Source organism: Macaca nemestrina, chromosome 7 (assembly GCF_043159975.1).
Source record: "Macaca nemestrina isolate mMacNem1 chromosome 7, mMacNem.hap1, whole genome shotgun sequence".
NCBI lineage: Eukaryota > Metazoa > Chordata > Mammalia > Primates > Cercopithecidae > Macaca > Macaca nemestrina.
This window is the reverse complement of record NC_092131.1, coordinates 28,174,556-28,194,666: the sequence shown is the minus strand read 5'-3', so window position 1 is coordinate 28,194,666 and position 20,111 is coordinate 28,174,556. Positions and strand designations below refer to the sequence as shown.

Here is a 20,111-nt window from a genome sequence, read left to right as displayed (position 1 = left end):
CCATTCTCACATTGCTATAAAGAAATACCTGAGAATGAGTAATTTATAAAGAAAAGAGTTTTTAATTGGCTCACAGTTCGGCAGGATGTATAGGAAGCATAGCAGCATCTGCTTCAGGGGAGGCCTCAGGGAGCTTCCAATCATGGCAAATAGGGGAGGAGGAGTCTCACATGACAGGAGCAGGAACAAGAGAGACACAGGGAAGATGCCACACACTTTAAACAACCAGATCTCGTAAGAACTCACTATCACAAGAACAGGACCAAGGGAATGGTACTAAAACATTCATGAGAAATTGTCCCCATGATCTAATCACCTCCCACCAGGCCCCATCTCCAACACTGGGGATTACAACTGAACATGAGATTTGGGTGGGGACTCATCCATACCATATGGTTTCTTCATTGTCATAGTGTTACTCATATCAAGTTCATTGCAATTTCCCTCCTGACAAGTCTTTAGTGGCCACAGAGGTTCTCTTCTGCTCTGTTGCATAAGCTCTGGTCTTGAATATATGTCTCTTTGGATTAATCTGAGGAGTAGGGCTACTAGGGGAAGCATGGCAGCCATCTAATTCTGAAAATTCTAGGTCAGTTTCACTGGCCTCTATTGGGGTTACCTTTTCTATGTGGTTTGGAACTGCAGAACCATTATGTGCATGTGTATGTATGTGTGTGTGTGTGTGTGTGTGTGTGTGTGTGTGTGTGTGTATACATATATCCAGCTCCTCTGACATTGGCTCCTAACCATTCTGTACCCCTTCCCTTTGCCTTGATTGCATGAAAGTATGCTGACAAGTTCATACATATTTCCACTTTAATTGTAAATCTGAAGTGATAAATGATTTAAGGTCTGGTGTCTTAGTGTCCTCTCTTAGTAAACAGGCCTAATTCATCTCACAGAAACAAACTTTGCATTGTCATGGCATAGCTACTAGGTAGTTCCAGGCCTGATATGCATTGAGGGGAATTGAATGATGTAACCTGTGCAGTACAGCCTGGGAGAGCAATTTGGGTGGTTTATGCCATTGGTTTTTATGCTTAGGATGAAAACTCATGGAGAAATATAGAATACTATTATTATCTTCATGCTGACAGCTCCCTCTGGGCACCTACAGGTTTATTGCTGGTTGGAGGATCAAATTTAAAGGGAGATAACTTCGTGGTTGGTGATAACTATGCCTTTTGTGTTTCTTTATTATAGGAACAGGGGAAAATTGGAGTTGTCTTCAATATTGGCACAGTCGACATCTCCATCAAAGAGGAGAGAACCCCTGTAAATGACGGCAAATACCATGTGGTACGCTTCACCAGGAACGGCGGCAACGCCACGCTGCAAGTGGACAACTGGCCAGTGAATGAACATTATCCTACAGGTACATGTTGCTCGCTCAATGGTCCTACTCTTTTTGACGCTCCCATTCTCACTTTTCAATGGTGATTTTTCTCATGACTATCACCAAATTCTAAAACACTGAGTGAAGTACACATTCATGATTTTTTTTGTATCAGAAGATAAGTTATCTCTTTAGGACTTGATCCAGTATAGGGAGCTTCTGGAGACTTTACCAACTATGCACTGGACACTTTTTGTCAACCTTTGACTGATACAGCCTGACTGGCTCATACCAAAGACAGTTACCGTAGATTTTGCAGGGCCTGTAGATGAGGAGCAGTGAAGGGAAGGATCATCTCTATCATGAGCTAGTGTCGATAATCATAAGATGCTCCATTTGAGACTCAGACTTTGTGGTGCCATTTAGTTGGGTGCGGTTGAAGGTGCAGATGCCAGAGAGAGACTCTAAAAGGACATTTACTGAACTTGAAGACATAGATCAAGTCATGGTAACAGTGAGAGAAAATCTTAAGGGTGGAATTGTATTCATTTGGTGGACTTTGCTAGTTTTTATTTTCTCACTTACCCTAAGCCTGCCTTGATATTCAAAGGGTGGTCCTAGTAGTCATTTTAATAGCAAGCATGCTGGTGTGGCAGGAAAAGGGGTTAATCATCTGTTTAAATTTTACAGTCAAGAAACATTCAGCAACAAATTCCCAGAGCCAGATGGCTGGATCAAGGACAATGGGAGAAGAGGTTGCCTTCCTTAAAAGAGATCATTCAAATAATCCCTCAGCTTTCCCTCTTGCCTCTCACTTCTCCCAGGAAAAGTCCTGAGTGCTGATCGTAAAAGCGCCAGGAATGGAAGGGACAATCTTCAGCAAAGGGCTGTTGCTCCACAATTGCACAGTCACCTGATGGATGCAAGAGAATAGTCAGAATATTAACACTTCTCACTAATGTGGGCATGAAGTGATGTGCAACTTTCTATCCTACACACCAAACTCCCTACAATGTTCTCACCACGTTTCTCGAACTTCCTTTACAGTGAGGTGGGCACAATAACAAGGAAGCCTGAAGCACATTTTCACACATCTAAAAGCCATTAGCTAATCCTGGTTATGCTTGTGAGAAATATACAAAGTAAATTGCCTATTTGTAGGCTAAGACTTTTGAATGGCTTGAAGGCTGTGATTGTATCTCCACACCTAACTCAGCATTAATTTTCTTCTTTAAAAGCCTATCAGAAGTATCTGCGCTGTTGGGTTGTTCCCTAATAGCTAGAGTCCTGCTATATCTGTTTAAGAATTGTAAGAGCATCTGGAAACAGCATGCAAGACCCCCAAGGTACTGAGGCAAAAAGCTCCACCCACTATTGATTTGCCATCTCAGTTTGCATAAAACAGCCAGCTCAGCCATTGCTGGGGGGGGGGGGGGGCGGTCACAGAACTTGTTAGATCAGCCATTGCTGGGGGTCTCAGAATTTCTTAGATTAAGGCATGAAAATGCCCTTATGAGGTTATCTTTGAGTATTTAAAGAAAGCCAAAGTTATTAACAGCTTCTATGAATTTTTATCATTCAAATTCACTACACACTAATAGACTTAATTTTTAAATGCTTCTTCCTTAATCCCTGATGGATGGGGGAGAGGGTGAAAGGAATAAAAACAGCCCAAATCTTAAAAGCTGTTCATAGGCTCATAGAAAAAAATCAGTCTCTCTCTCCATATGTGTTATCATTGGCCTTGCTAGTGCTGCTGAAGGGTTTGTTGTGTTTCTATTAGGAATTTCAAAGATTTCTAAATTGATGTTAACCACTTGCCTTGAGCCAATATAGAATCTACAAGTTTGCTGCCACCAATGAGAAGGCTCTTTAATGGTCATTTTAAAGCCACAGCTATGTTAAGAAAACCGGAGACTCTTGCTGTGCGCCTATCTTTTTGTGTCTTTAGTTCCAAATTATGGGTTGCTTCCTATATGTTTTCAAAACAGAATAAACCTTTCTTTAATAGCATTGCTTCCTCCTGAAAACTATTATTATAGTTAGAAACTGTTATTTAGTAACAATATGTGTTATTATTACAGGACAGGGTACAGTATAGCATTTCTAAGTATGGGCCTTGGAGTCAACTGGCTAGAGTTGGGATCGTGGTTTCATCACCTGTGAGTCTAAGGCAGTTGGATTAAGACCTTGAAATGTCCTAAGCATTGAAATATTTGGTGCCTCTCCCCACATGTAATTCAAAATACAGTAACACTGAACAATAAAATAAGTGTAAGAATTTCTAAGAGGTTTTATTTTTCTCCTCTGATGACTTCTGTAATGCTTTACAAAATATCTTAGATTCTTTCTTCGCAAATTCTCATTTTGTACTTTCTCTGTTTTGTTGTTCTTTAAGAAGATGTCCATTCTTCTCCTTGAGCCTGTTTCCTAGTCTGGATAACCAGGGTAATGATAATACCTGGTAAATGTGAAGATTAAGTGAGTTAGCTACATGTATAATGCTGGGCCAATTAAATCAATCCTCAATAAATGTTAGCTGTGAGATTTACCAAACATTTGGCTAGCATTTTAAATTAGGACATATTTTTGAATACAAATTTCTTCATTTTGATGGTAAAATACCCTGTAAATTGGATAGAGTAGATGCTTTTTATTCTCCATTTCAAATAAAAACAGAGACCCAAGGAGGTGCTATGCCCTTCCTAAGGTCACACAGCAAGTAAAGGAAGAACTAGGACCAGATTTTTCTGTCTCCAATTGGGCACAATTTTCACTATTGCTCCCCAGAGAATTGGGGGATGTTCTGAAAAATACATAGCTAGAAATGAGCATTTTTTCTTCTTGTGTCATCTTAGATTTATTTCTTTCTTTAAAGAAGTGTCATATCTCAAAGGTCACTTCCAATGATCACACAAAAGTGGTTATTGTGAGATGTGGAGTTCAAAATTCTCATTTAAAAGTTTTATTGGCACCAGTGACCCCAAGCTGTCCTCCTTACAGCAATGGCAATGTGCTCCCATGAAGCAGTTAAAAGAATACTGAGTATTTAAAGGAGCTATCCCCTTACCTTGCTGCCTCGATTAAAAAGTTGTGTGATATACTAGATTGAGTTTTATGTTCCACTCTGCCGAGACTTCCTAGGAGCAGCTCACTTTTTGAGTCTTGGATACCTTATTTTCTCTCCTGTCTGCTTCCCTGTGCTATTAAAAGGATCAATTTAACTATTAATAATTTAAAATATCATGAGAATAATCTGGCAATGTTTATTTTAAATCATAAGATCAAAATGCCCGGTGTCTGGCCATCAAACAACCAAGCCATCAATCTGGCGAGGCAGTGTTGACACAGTTTCTACAAAAATGTGTCATCTTGTTTCTAAAGTCATTCTAATCGATAACAGTAGGTTTAGAAATCATCAAGGGTTTAGTCTCACTACTCACTTATTACTAATGTTTAAACAGTAAAGACATACAGAGTAGCTCCTATGGAAGATTTACGTAAGTTATCTCACTTGGAGACCATGCTCTCGGGGAATTGTTCCTGCCTACCAGGTCTGAATGAGTCAGCTGTGCACCAGGATGAATGGGTCATGTCCACAATCTTCTCATGGGCATTTATGGGGCTCTACTGAAACATCCCACCGTGAAATATTTAGAACCCAGCTGGGCACAGGGCATGTAGCATTGGCTCTTTGTGAATCAGGGAGGATACAGAATGAAAATAGTTCTATAGCAATCCGAATCTTATATCACTAAATTCTGGGAGATAGAACTCAAAAGCAACTTCTTTCTTTGAACCTGAAAATAGAAAAGCTAAGAAACAGGAGAGTGAAATAAAAGAAGAATCAGCCCGGAGCTATCATCCAGGCACTGACAAATGTCCCTTATAAAGTCTCTGATTGTTGTCCCTATACAATGCGGTGGTAGGAACAAGGGAGGGGAGGTGAAAGGTGACTTGAGTATGAGGAATTAATTTTAGCCACAGCTCTAGGCCCCCTGGAAGGCTAAGCTGACTGGGATTGTTGAATATCTTCTCTCTGCTGTGAGTGGGTGGCCGGTGGTACTGTCACTGCTGTAAGACCCCTGAGCATGGTCCAGTAAAGGTTTTTCCGGTCCTATCTAGGCTTCCTGGGAAATGCAGACTGATATGCAGCTTCAATCTTTGCATGCCAGGGGGTGCTGAGGAGGGCAGGGTCTCAAGTAGCTTTTTTCTTGATATTGCATACCAACTCAGTTGAAGTGCTTTTCACAGAATTCCTCTTCTTCAGTCTTTAATATGCACACGAATGACCTATGTTTAAATCCTATTTGACCATCCAACTTAGAACATGAAAGAGGTAAAAGTTATAGGGATTGAAAGAGAAAACATTATAGTACTTACTGATGATCAAAATACCTTCATATACGTTATTACATTTGAGCCTCACTCCATCCTGTGAAGGACAGGGTTTGGTATTATTACTCCTGCCATACCCATTTTAAGGTTACATTATTAAGGCTCAGAAAGGCTAAATAAATTTCCCAGTGTCACACAGCTTAAGGAGCAGAGCCAACACTTTTCTATCCTGATCCTCGGACTGCACAACTTCAAACTTTCTGCTCACTTTCCTATTGCTCAGAGCCATGATTTTATTAATAATGACAGTATTTCTTCTTGTAAAAACATATTCTCAAATGGAAATCTCTGCCTGGAGTTGTCTAGTTAGTAAGGTCTTTCAACCTATTGACATTTGGGACTGGACACATCTTTGCTGTTGGTGTGTAAGGGAGGGGGAGTGGTACTGTTTTGCACATTGTAGGATGTTTAGCAGCATCCATGACTTTTACCCCCCTGGATGCCACTATCATGTTTCCACAAGTGCCAAATACCCTCTGGGCACCAAAATCACCCCCATTTCAGAGCCGCTGACTTAGAGAAAGCTTGCAATATATTTGGTTGTAAATGCTCATCATGTTTTTGTAATTTAGACAGTATACATGGGTATAAGAAAGATTTTTTTTTTTTGGTCCACATCTCATCCTAAATTATTGAGACTTTAAAGGATTAAAAACAAGTCTATGTACTTGACATGATGCTGAAATTTCTCAGGCCTTGGGTTTTCATTAATTCCTAGCCAGGAGGTTTTCTTTCCTTTTCTTTATGTCTTTGCCTGCAAACATTTGAGGCCTTGCCAGATTTGAAGCATGCATTAAAACAAGCCCCATCTACCTGCTCATTCATCCGTTCAGGACTAGCGTTGCTTTCAGTTCAACGGGGAAAAACAGGGAGAGCAGAGTCCTGCAGAGGGAATAAGAAGTATAAATACAATCAAGAGGGAAAGCCATATTTGAACAAGGCTTCAGGACTACAGAGATATAAGGGAAACTAGAGAAAGCCTCACTTAATGAATGTGTTTGAACACTGTGAGGAACATTTTAAAACCATCTTATAAATAAGTTGCTCCAACATTCAGTCACAAAATATATCAATTAATCACTCAAACTAGTGTATCCTGAATATTCGCACTGCTAAATAGTCATCCTTTCCAATTTGTCAGAAATGAATTAGGATTCACATGTTTGTGAGTTTCTATTTCCAAAGGAATTTCCACATTATGCAGTTTGTCTTTGGTTAACAAAAATGTTTTAAAAGAATGTTTTCAATAGGTACTTATATATACATATTTATGTAAAGTAATGGTCTGCAACCTGGCTGAAATTGAGAATCCCCTGGGAAGCTTAAGAAATTGTCAGTGCTTGGGCACTGGTCTCAGGTCATCTAATTTAACTGCTCTGGAGTGTGGTCCATGGATCAGCAGCATCAGCTTCCCCTGGGAGCTTGTTAAAAATGCACACTCTCAGGCGCCACCCCATACCTGCAAAATCAGAATCTGCATTTTAACAAGATCCCCAAGTGCTATGGGTACATTGTAAATTGAGAAACATTGGTCCAGGCATTGTTTTTTTGTTTGTTTTTTGTTTTTCTAACAAAATCTCCTAAGGTGATTCTCTATGTAGCTAAGTTTGACATTCACTGATATGTAGAAGCTAAAAATATGCCTTTTTTTCTTCTTTCAGACTGACTAGCGGTACTATTCAATATGGTAGCCACTAACCATAGGTTGCTATTGAGCTGTGTGGCTGGTATGATGGAGATTCTGAAATTTTTGTTTTATTATGTAATTATTATGTCCTAGGCACTGAAGGCTTTACATACATTTCTCATTCAATCCTCACTCCAACACTATGAGGCTGTAGGTTAGAGGCTAGTATTAGCCAGTGCAGGCCTACAATATACCATCATCTTTTATTTCATTTTATGTGTTGTCTATCATGCAAATGATGGGCATTTACCTTCATGTACCTTCTGAACTCATCTAATCAGTTTTGATATTATACAATCACAGCGATAACAACTCTACGCTATCCAAGCAGCTTTTGGAGAGGCATTAGAGGGTGATGATGAAGCATAACAGTTTTGGAGTCAGACTTTCTGGGTGTAACCAAGGGCCCCTGGCCCTATCACTTGCCAGCTCACCCACAACCTTGAGAAGGTTCCCATTGTCGAGAAGTTTCTCTATGCTTTGATCTCCATGATCACATATATGCATTTTCTCCCATTATAAACCAAGTGAATGCTCAGATTGACATTACTATAGGACACTTCACAAAAAAAAGAAAGTACTGGCTAGAGGTATGTTTCCTAAACACACATGACAAACTACCCTTTCTTAAGCTATATTTGTATGCCCTGACAGCATGGCTATGGTGCAAATCTGTCAACAAGCTTGACCCTAAGAAGCCTGTTACATAACCTATAAAATGGGGATTGTGTTCATTGTTCTGTCTTAGAAAGTGGAAAGTTCTTTGAATACCTTAAAGCATTGCATGAATAATAATTGTAGCTGCAGGTGTTTTGTCTGGATTATCTACCACCTGTATACATTTTAGGACCTTTTTTTTTTTTATCTTAAGAAGACTTTCTACACCAAGGTTTACTTATGAAAGGTGAGAATAGGGGACTAAGAGATTTTGCATCTTGCTTTCTTATCCTTCATGGAAAATTCCACAATAGTAGAAATGGTTCCAAAGTGAGGGACATGTGCACTGAATAAACACCCTGTCCCAGAGGTGTAGAAAGTGGCACATCGTGCCGTTCACCATCTCTCAGCCAAACTCACCCCGGTGGTGATGGCTGCCATTTGCCGAATATTTATGACATACTCCCCACTTCATGGGCGGTATCCTACTGAGTCTTGAAACCACCCGTTAGGACAGTGTTGGGCTTATTCCCATTTTTTAAGATTAGGAACAGTCTATGGGAGTGTAGCTTAGTTTGGGAAATGCTGGTATTCAACCCAGGACCATCTGACTTAAGAGTCTTAACGTTTAATCACACTCTGCTCCTTCCCTAGATTCTCGTAAACACCCTGGAACAGCTGCATATCCTAGAAATTCTGGGTTTAACTCAAATCTTGACAATTTAGAATTTTTCTCTCAAGTTAAATTATAGAATTCTCCCCTCAAGTGAAATCTCTAATTTCTGCCCAGTCTAGAAGTCAGTATTTCCTTGGGCACCTATACACATTTGGCTTTATCTATATCATCGATGTGGCCTCTGGAAGCCTTGTCAGCCTCTTTCTTTTTGTGATCTTGTTTTACCTTCTAGCGCCATATCTATGCAAAAAAGAAAGAACTTTTAAATGAAGGTTTGTTTTGCCATTTAATAGTCTTGCTTGGGGAGTGAGAGAGTGGCAAGAAGTTGCTTAGTATTTTTTTTTTTAATTTAATTTTTGTTTTATCAGGAAACCTCCTTTCTTTGTGAATTCTCAGCCACAAGATAGTCTTGTATCTTATAAGTTAAATACAATTACTGCTATCAAACCTAGATACTTTTTCTCTCTCCCATAAATGTCTCTAAGAAGCTGATAAGCATTTCAAGGCAAACTGAAGCTTGGACTAATGCTAAAATCAAACATAACCACCCAGCAGACAAAGAGACCAGATAGAAATATATAAAATATTTATATAAAACATTTGAGGTGGTGGGAACACATGGACACAGGGCACATAGAAACTTGCCCCCAAAACATTAAGTTAATACATAGCTCAAGGTTATTTATGAAGGAATTAACATACACAAAGGAGCTTTTTATAATTGTGAGGATTTACATCCGATAATAACAAACTAAAGGTATTATTTATCTATAATTCACTTGTAAGCAGGGCAATGCTTTTGGTCTACAGGTCTGTTGAGCAAAAGAATAATTTTGCTGAAACCTTCTGTAGGACTTTATAGGATGCACATTTGAGTCTGGGTCCTGGTTTACATTTTCCCCATTTTTAGTAGACTATCTTGGGATTTAAAGAAGTTGGAATTTTAAAAATTAGAAAGCACACCATATTTTGCCATATGTTAAATATTATAAATATTATAATCTAGGGACTCAGTAAAATGCATAATTACAAATTTGAGGGTCACTTCTAGGTACGATTTAACTAGGAATATAAGATGAATTTCTTGATTTCCATCCATAATGAATCTATTTTTATTGAATAATATCCTTGAAATAATACTTTCAAGATTAGAAATACAGTGTCATCACACTTTATAGGATTTTAAAATTATACTTATTTGAAATAGTATGACATAAATAAAAACATTAATAACATCTCCCTCTATGTGAGGCATCAGTGACAACATATATTCTTCTGAATTAAAACAATCATCAAACATTGCATAATTTCAAAGCTGGTTAGTGAATTACAAGTCTTGTTTTCCCTATTATCACATGGAAGCTCTAGTTTAAGTAGTTAATACAAATTCTGGCCTGAAGAAGTTGTCTTTAATTATGAAAACTTAGAATTATTATCCCAGCCATAAAATACAATTACCCTGTAATGTTTTTCCTCTGTCCCAGAGCTGGCTGAACACCAAGTGTCCTACCACCCGTGTAAGAGCATAGTTTAGTTTTATTTATAGGAAAAGTTTCCAAGTTCCAGTCTCTTCAATTTAAATTTTTCACAAGGTTGCAGAGCCTCTCTAGTTATTTAAAGTCTAAAGAGAACACTGAGCTTCTTTGAGAAAGGTGGTACATAAATATCCAATAATAATAATATATATTCACATACAGTATGTCATTTATACTTCTATAAAGCAGAGAAGGTAATGAAAGGTTCTCTATACTATAAATCACTCAATCGATTGTAATCATATTGCAGCTCATCTCAAAGAGATAAAGACCTTCCACTCCTCTAAAATCCCTGTCAATATCCCAGCAGGCTGAAGAGAGAGGAAAGGAGGTCAGAAGAGGAAGGAGGGAATGAGTCAAGGACAAAGAGGCACTTTTAGTCTTCAGTTCATGGAGTTAACATGAATTTGATTGGATTCCCAGTGAAATTTGCAGTTTTCTCCATAAGATGCATTTCTTTTCCACATGGTACTTTTACAGCCTTTCAGTAAGCCCCTGATGCTCTGTGTTGATCTTGATGGCATAGTTTACTAAGTGCCAAATGTAGATATATAGTACTGCATAAGAAGACTTAGGGACTAAGTTTATAAGTAGCAAATGTCAATTCAACAGAAGTTAAATGCTGAAGTGTATATCAAACAATAGAAGTGAATTGACCATGGGCTAGCAAAAAAATTATATTGTACTTTCAAATGGCAGAAACAGTGTGAATGCCTTTTTACTAACTGCCATTGCCTTTAACATAGTAGAAGTATTCCCCTATCCTCATCACCGGGGCAGCTCTGAGTGGAGCCACTTCTTTATGCATTTATTCATTCACCTTCATTCACTATTCAACAAATATTTGTTCCACATCTACTTTATATGTGAATTCATTCTAGGTTATGGGTATATGGTGAAAAATTAAACACAGCTCCTGACCTCAAGGATCCTCAAGTGTAGTTGAAGAGAAATACAAGTACCCAAGGAAGACATTTTAATACCTAAATTTTATTGAGCAGTTATTAATTGCCAGGTAGGGTACTGGGTTCTTGCATTAAGTCTTTGCAGTAGCCCTAAGGGGTAGATATTACTGTTATCATCATTTCACAAATGAGAATCTGGAGCTTCTCCCAGGGTCAAGCTAGCACATGAATACCTGGAACTGAAGCCTATATGTCTTGGAGGGCAAACCCAAAGCTCCCATACACTGCACTATCTTGAACCTACAATTCCACAAAGTGAAAGAAGGTGCTACTATTGAGGTGAGATCCAAGTTCAGTAGCAGGCACACATAAATGCCTGATGGAGCCTGAAGACCAGACAGGGGCTAGTGTGGAATATAATTTGGGATGTGACCTTGAATTATCTGGAACAATGCCAATAAGCTATGCTCCCCAATCTAGTGTGAAAGATGACATGACAACATATGCCTTTCACACTGAGGAAATTAATGGTCATGATATTATTTCTTTTACTTAAAATTTTTTTTTACAGTTTTATTGAGGGATGATTGATAGGCTAAAAAGGCTGCACATACTTAATATACCCAATTTGATGAGTTTACACATGTGTGTACACCTGTGATACCTTCAACACAGTCAGTAAAATAATGACATTCATCATACCTTATTTTGCTTAGTGTCATCTCCCCAGTGGCCCCAAGGCAGAAGTATTAATCTCTCTCGTTTATGGATGAGTAAACCAAGGTTCAGGTTGAGCACATTTGCTGTGGTCACTGTCCACCAAGGATCAACTCTGAGATTCCACACAGATTTGTTTGACCTCACACCCTAATCGCCATGTTACCCATGCCACTTTTCCAATGTCTTCCAGGAGCACTCCAGTTTGCATCATCTACAGAGCTCAAATTCACTTGGTTGACAGATATAAATTCACAGGCAAATGTACTATTATTTCCTACATCCCAGTGCATGCAGAACATTCTGTAATCCTATTATTAAACGTTTACTAGAAATGTGCTTCTGCCTGATGCACAATTGCCAGCCTCAATGTTTAATTAAACTAGATTTGTTTTCATTTTAATCACATTAGAGAAATGTGTTTTTCTCAGAGTTCAGTGGTGAAATCTTCATTCCAAAGGCCTCCAAGTAACTGAAAACTGTATATCCCAGAGGAAGGGATGAGGGTATTACAACCTATCCTTGCATAAAATATTTTAGGGTAACAATATTAATTGATAACAGGTAAGACTGGGGTACACTATTTGTTTTTGAATCATCATAGCATCCTGGAAAAGGGTTCTATTATTATTACTACCATTTTAGAGATGAGGAAACTAAGTCTGAGTGGTTAAGTAACACACTCCAGTGTTGCACAACTAGTAGGTGGCAGAACCAACATTTGGATGTAGACAGGGAAACCCTGATACCTTTATTTAGATTAGGGATCACCAAACCTTCTCCCCCAAAGGCCAAATAGCAAGTAGCATAGGCTTTGGAAACCTATGTTATAAATATATTTAGATATTTAATAAACTTCAATATTTTATTAATATAAATATGATATGATTTGCATGATCTTTGTTGCAGTTATTCCACTATGCTGTTATAATGCAAAACCTACTATAGACAATACATAAATGAATAGGCACAGCTGTATTCCAATGAAACTTGCTTTACAAAAACAAGCTGTAATGAGCCACATTTGCCCATTAGGTGTAGTTGGGGGACCCCAGTTGAAATCACGGATAGTTGGAAGCCTACAGCTTCAAAAGTATTTGGAAGCCTACAGTTTTTACTAATCCATCAGCTTTATTTTTGGAATTGTCTTATCTGTTTGGAATAAAGAGAGCAAGAGAATCTCTAAATGGATGAGTTAAATCCCTAGAGAGACAGAGAATAGTACTACCATGTAGGATGACATAGACCTATTGGTGAGGTTAATTCAGGATAAAGAAAGAAAGAGATATAATACATAAGAGGGACAGGTACTCCATTTACCTGTAGTTAAAAATGACAACAAAACAGCTAAATATCATTTTTCTAATTCAACACCAAAGACACAGATTCCATTCTAGCTTCATTTATATTTTGCCATACCTTGCCTAGAGCAAGATTTGAAGATGACAAACAGAAAGCATTTTTTCTTTACTTCTGTTACTTCTATTTAGTAGCTGTGGTGATTTAAATATACCCCTCTCTCCTAAAAAAAAATAGTGCATACTTTTCTTTTAAATTCTAGAATTATGATTAGCCACCCTAGCATAGTTCTCATAGCCCTTATGCATAAAGAAGCCAGTTGATGCCTAGCATTGGTCTTTTCTCCTACCCACTCCCTGATATGTCTGTCTTCTAAATCTGAGAGAGCATTCCCTTCATTATTTCAGCATTGGTTGTCCCTATCTTGCTGCTGAGAGCTTCCTGCTTGAGCTTCAATTCCATTTTCAAGCCATTGATCTGATACTCTGAGGATGGACTAGCCCACTTGAGAGGTGGCTCAGCCCACTTCATGCTATTGAGTTTTAGAGATTTTAGAATTAGATCCTCTATTTATTAAAGCAGCAAGACCAGGCTATCAGTTGTTATAGATGTGCACATGCCTAAAATCATGTAGTGTTTAAAATAAATTTTGACCTACAGTCTCCTATTCCTCACCACCCCTGCTAAGCACCATTTTACTTTCTCTTTGTATTTCCTTCATTTTTTTTGTTTTGTTTTGTTTTTTGGTTTTTGGATTCCACATGTAATACATGTGAGATCGTGTAGTATTTTTTTTTTCTGTACAAAGCTATAAAGGATGAATAAGTCTAGAGATCTAATGTACAGCACAAGGACTATATTTAATAATATTGTATTCGTATTACATATTGATAATTTGCCAAGAGAGTAGACTTGAGGTATTCATACCACAAAGAAGAAAGAAAGGCAAGAGAGAGAAACGCTCACTATATGAGATGATGTGTATGTAACTTTGCTTGACTAGGGTCATTTCACTGTTTATATGTATATCATGATTAAGTATACCAAAACAGCATATATACCTTAAATATATACATCTTTTTTAAAGCCAAACTAAGGCACACTGGGTTTTTTAAGCCCCTTCACAGTTTGCTGACCTCAATTTTGACTCCAATTAAGTTATCAAAGTTCTAACTACCAGAATAGAAAGCATATACTGCCAGATGTGGCCCTATAGTACAAGAAAAGTGGTCACAGTTTTCTTAATCCTCTTTTAAAAAGGAAAGAAACATAGTAGGGAATCAATAAATATTAAACTGTACAACTTAGGTTTTGGGAGCTTTCTGACTTCAATGACTGCATATACACAACAAAAATATAAGTTGTTATACAGCATCCTTGACAAGCATTGACTATAAGTAATTTACTTTTATAACAAAAAAAAATCATTTGCTACAAAACTTTTAAGCTTTTACTTTAGAAATGTTTCTTTATTGAAACAAATAAGATTTTATTGAAATATTTTTTATATTAGTAAGGTGACTATTGGTCTCAAAGGGTGGATTTCCAAGTACAATTAAACAAAATGATAAATGGGAGGAAGAAGATTTCAGTATCCCTGACAGAAAAATACATATAAATCCAATATAGATATAAATGTAAAAAGTAAATCTAAAATCTTAGCCAAGGTTTAGAAATCTCATTACTTCATTTTTATACCTGTATAAAACTGTTGTGAGGTGCCGTTTCAAATAAAATAAAAATTTATGTAAGTAGAATACAAACTAAAATAGAACTAAAATGCCTTTAGGTTTACAAAATGAATAGCTGGATTATTTTACTGAAATTTTTCTGTGGTATGGGTGGCACTGATTCTCTAGAATCAGTAAAAATAAAGGCAATCCACAGAAAGAAAATATATTGTTCTCAGGGAGCAATTGAGCTCTCCTAGAGGAGGCAAACCAAGTGAAATCTAACAGTTTTGCTTCATTTTGTGACTTTCTCCCACTATGACCTCAGAATTTTGAGCTACAAGTAGGTCTATAAGGGGAATTTTGGAATACTCTTAATAGATCTGTTCTTGAAATAAGTCAACTAAACTGAGTGAGGTGCTTTGCCAACACGTTAACTGAGAGTCCTGACCAACCCTGATCCCAGACCTTCACAGACAATTCTCTTGTTTTATTTCCATTTCCAGTGGTTGTATGTAATTCTTCTAAGAGACTTGTTCCAAGCCAACCTTCCTAGTGGTCTTGGTGAAATGAGATAGTGGTTGCAGATATCATTGATGAACACATAGGCCAAAACATTATTGAACTATTCAGAAAGTAAATCTAGCTTATTCTTATTCTTATGTATAATTATATAACTGTAGCTTACTGTCAAGTTACAGTGGCTTTAATTTTCTGATCAAATAAAACAATCAGTATAATTGTACTTTGTTCCTCCCTCTTCTGGCTTCCATTCTTTGATTTGTGCCACTCACCACTCTCATTCTTCCAACCTCCCCCTACTCCACTGGCCCCTGCAGCTACTTAGAATAAGAAAGCTGTTGATTAAAGAGACCTAGAGTTTGAGCAATTACTGTATACTTTCAAACCTCACTGCCATTTGGAAGTGAAGTCCCAATTGACATAGCCAAACTGTAAGGACAGAAACAACTCTAATACCTGCTTTCCTTTGTTTGTAGCAACTGCTCAAATTCTCCTCTAAAAGTGTTGCTATAAATCTCTGTGGTAGAAACTGAATAATAGGACTTGAACCATTATTCAATCAGACCAGGTTTAACTCCAGGTTAAGGAAAGAGGAAATCTACATATGTCTTTGCTATTCACCATGTTTAGTGTATATCCTCTATAATGCACAATCAAAAGTAAATCTTTGGACAGCATTCTTGGATTTGGGTTAGATGAAAAATTCCAATCCTTGTTCAGCAGTCTAAGCACTTGGGAGGATTCCAATGTGATTTTTTAAAGTCACCATCCCTGATAGTCAGAATTAAAAACATTAAACTAAGAAGGCTGCAGTCTTTCTTCTCACCTGTCCATCTCTTGTCCTAATTACACCTTATACTTACTAATGTTGTAAGTGCTTTTTGACAAGACAGCAATGGTACATCAATAGCTACTGCATGAACTTGAGTAGGCAAATCAAGTCACTCAGAGGCCTTCTTTTAATCTCTTGGATCATTATTGCAAAGATAAAAGCAGGTTTCTGAAAGAGTGAAATTCAAAGGAACCTAGTAATTAGAATGGTGAAAATACTAGGTTACCTGGTCCATTTCCCTGCTTGGTTCAGACATTTCTATAGAATATGTACTAGTTTAATTTTATTCATCTAATTTAAAATGAGACACTTTATCTTTCTTCCACCAAGATAATAGATCTGTCTGATTTCTCCTCTTTGGCTTAAAAATTTTTTTTTTCATTCACATCTTTTATTATTAGGGATGTCAGTTGAAATTATTTTGAATAATTTCTTTAAATCATGGATTTTTTTCTTATATCTCATATCTAGGAGCTATTTCTTGTTGCAAGGTGCAAGGTTCTATGGCACGTACAAAAGCATGCTTTCATTTGAGATATTTATAAAATCTCTCTATACACACACACCCATCAATGAGCAAATATAAAAAGTATTGCCTTTGCCTCAGCATGTAGTTAATATTCAGTGAATATCTTTAAATGTAAAATCACCTATAATCTTTAGATATATTCCTCAGATAGCCAAGATTTAATATTATATATAGTCATATTAAATAGCTAAAAGAAGGAAGAGGTATTGCTATTTTTATGTATATATCTCAAATGTTATAAAGGTTATAAGAACCTTTCTGAACATCTAAACCTTAAAAGCTAATAAAGGTTTGTTGTATACCTACCATCTTTTAAGGTGGCCGATAGTTGTCAACTTTTTGAGTATTCTTGAGCACTTAGGATATGTCAATGTTTGGTTTCATTGTGTGTTAAGGAGGGAATTACAGAAGTAGAATGGAGTAAAAAGCTAAAAAAGAAAAAGAACTGCTTCTAAAGTGATTTTAATTTCATAGGAAAAAAATACTTTAAGGACTAATATTCAATGCAGAATAGTGGAATCTGGGTGCCAGATAAATATTTAACATCTGTGGATTTTACATAATCATTGGCCACTTTCTTAAAAGTGTTTTTTTAAAGCCCTAATTTAAAAAAAAAATGCTATTCTGGCCATCACATTTACAATGTGAATAATATTTGAGTCATGCCATAACTATAAGTTACTTCTAATGATTGTCACTTGAATTGTAAATCACAGCATTTAGCAATGCTATTTGTCCTTACTTTTGTTAACCCCTTAGTCCCTGGAACTTGATCATTTTGGGCTCTTTGCTCTAGAGTCTAGCTACCATTCACATGCTAAAGAAATGCCCCTTAAATATCAGCTATAACATCCTAGGGAAATGATTTCTAAACCCTTATCAATGAGTTTAAAAAGGCTGCTTTTTGCTAATCCATAAACTTTAAAAGGGGCTGAAGAGGCAGTGTGACTGCTTTTTAAAAGCCAAGGTTGCAGGTTGGGCACAGTGGCTCACACCTACAGATGCATGCCTATAGTTGCATCTATTTGGGAGGCTGAGGCAGGAGAAGGCGGGAGAATTGCTTGAGCCCAGGAGGTGAAGGTTGCAGGGAGCTAAGATCCTGCCATTGTACTCCAGTCTGGGCGATGAGAGTGAAACCCTGTCTCAAAACAAAACAGAACAACAGAAAAAAAGATATAAAACTAAGGTTGCAAAGTAGGACTGTGTGTGTGTGTGTGTCTAATTTTGATCTTTAATCAGAGTTCTGGTTTGTTTTTACTGTTGTTTGTTAGTAGGGAATGAGGAATGCCTTTCTAGTCTAAGTATAGGTAAGGGTATTCATGACTAGTATTCAAAGGGTATTCACACCCTGCAGGAACATAAATGGTTTTGTTCTGGAATGTTACGGTTAAGGATGAAAGTGAAGGCCCTGTTTGCTCAGGAAAAAAAAAAAAGGTAATCCTTCAGTGCTCTCCATGAAATCATGTATGGAATGAAAAATTCATTGATGGGGTGAGAGGTCTCAGTGCCAGAAAGTCTTACTAGTAAATTCAGAATTCAGCCTGCTGTTCTTAGAGATCTTGTCTCCAATTATCATCCAAAGAGTGATAGAAGGAGGTCAGATAAGTAGCACCTTGTCCCTTTAGGGAGCTGCTTAACTCTACTCATTATTATCTTGGAGTCAATCCCCACCTCATTCCCTGTCCTTCCCCTAGTCTATGTCTAGAATCAAGGATCAGAGAAGCATCAACACATGCATCAACCTTTCTCCGATTTTCCTTCCCTTTCCCAACTCCCTCAGCCTTACCCTGTCCTCTCAGGAACTGCATTATTGCATCTCTTCTTTTGGATTTGGTAATTCTTTCCTTAGATAAAGGAACAGGGCTAAGGATAGGCAACAGGGGCCCAGCTGTCCATGTCTCCATCCTTGCACCCCTAAGGCTTTTGCCACACAAATTCCTTTGACTCCGGAGACTGCAACAGAGCTGCTTCCCTCCTCCTGCTGAGCCTTGATGGAAACCCTCATAGGAGATGGTGCTTCCTTCACCCACTCTCAGACCCCTGTTCTTCCTGGATCTCCTGAATTCCTGGCTATATCATTTAGGTTCGCTGCATTGCAAACCACTCCAAAACTTTGTTATTTATGGGCTCACATTTCCATGGCTCATGTGGGTGATGTTTTCTCTTCTGGATTGGCTTGGATGGAGCTAGATGATCTTGATGGCCTCATGTACCCCTCTGGGGCCTCAGCTCAGATGACTGAGTAGGTTCACATGGCTGGGTTTCTTTTCTCATGGACGTTCACATGGCAATCTCAGGTGTAGGCAGCAGGCAAGGGCAAGCATTCATACACAGATGACTCTTCAAGCCTCTGCTCATATCACATTTGCTAGTGGCCCATATGCCCAAGCAAGTCCCACAGCCCACCCAGAACCCCAAGGGTGAAAAGACAGATTCAAACCGTCATGAGAGGAGTAACAGTCTCACTGCCAAGAGACAGATTTTGAAATGGGATTGTAGCTATTATTTTTTCAATTTAACACACTGGAAAAGAAGAAAGGCTCTGGTTCTAATAATCATATTTCCCTCATAAATTTTCTCCTTCCAACCCTGATTCAGGTCTCAAGTTGAGGTTGGAAATCAGTACTTTTCACTAAGGGATTGTCCTTTCTTTTCTTTAGTACGTGGCTTTTTGAAATTAATCTTGGTTCTTTCTGCCATATCCCAAGCCTTACTCTTTTTTCCCTTTTTTCTCCATGTCTGATCATTTTGCTTTAAGTCAAATTGATTTTTTAAATGAAATGCCCATTTAAAAAATTATCCACATTCATGTTCCCTTGGATGCTTTCAAATATTTTATTTTCCTTTGCTTTTGGCATTTACGATCTATCAGTGTTATTTGTAAAATGTCTTATATTTGTATAGGGTATGTTCTCCCTTTCCTCTTTTCTTCTTTTCTTTTTAAACTAAGACAGTTATGTTATAAAACAGCCCCCATGCTGATCCATACTTTTCTCTAGACATTTCTCTGAGATCAGTACTTTGTTGTTTATCATTATCCTTTGTTTGTAGCCAGATTTGAGGCCATGTTGCAGTTCTCACAAACAAATCAATTTGAATTAATTTGCCAAGTAGAATTAACGAGGCATTGTATGAATTCAAGATATACTACAACTACTGCATCCCCTGAGATTATTTCTTCTCTGGGAAAATTTTGATTCTTGTACAACATTTTAATAGTGTATATCTGACCTTTGAATCTTGCACTAAATGATACATGGCTGCCAGCTGGTTTAATTTTTGAGAAGCCTTAAAAATTCTATGCAGCCGAACAAATAGGAGTGTAGACAATTCTTTAATTATTAACTT

The 20,111-nt window shown here is 37.6% G+C and overlaps 1 protein-coding gene and 1 long non-coding RNA gene across 23 annotated transcripts in view; one reads left to right on the top strand and one right to left on the bottom strand.

Moving 5' to 3' along the window:
* Positions 1-20,111, top strand: part of LOC105495829 (neurexin 3) — a 1,710,602-nt gene that overhangs the window by 1,515,556 nt on the left and 174,935 nt on the right. For all 20 annotated transcript variants that reach the window (XM_024797315.2, XM_024797314.2, XM_024797313.2 and 17 more), the window contains one exon: positions 1,204-1,375. In XM_024797315.2, the coding sequence (XP_024653083.1) occupies positions 1,204-1,375 (172 nt within the window). The remainder of the gene's footprint in view (positions 1-1,203; positions 1,376-20,111) is intronic.
* LOC139355351 (uncharacterized) overlaps positions 1-20,111 on the bottom strand; it is a 53,998-nt gene that overhangs the window by 802 nt on the left and 33,085 nt on the right. The window contains exons 3-5 of one of the 3 annotated variants that reach the window (XR_011625251.1): positions 6,548-6,616; positions 5,720-5,771; positions 1,642-2,249 (exon numbers count right to left, since the gene is read on the bottom strand). This is a non-coding gene — a long non-coding RNA (uncharacterized lncRNA). The remainder of the gene's footprint in view (positions 1-1,641; positions 2,250-5,719; positions 5,772-6,547; positions 6,617-20,111) is intronic. The other 2 variants (XR_011625253.1, XR_011625252.1) reach the window with 2 other exon arrangements.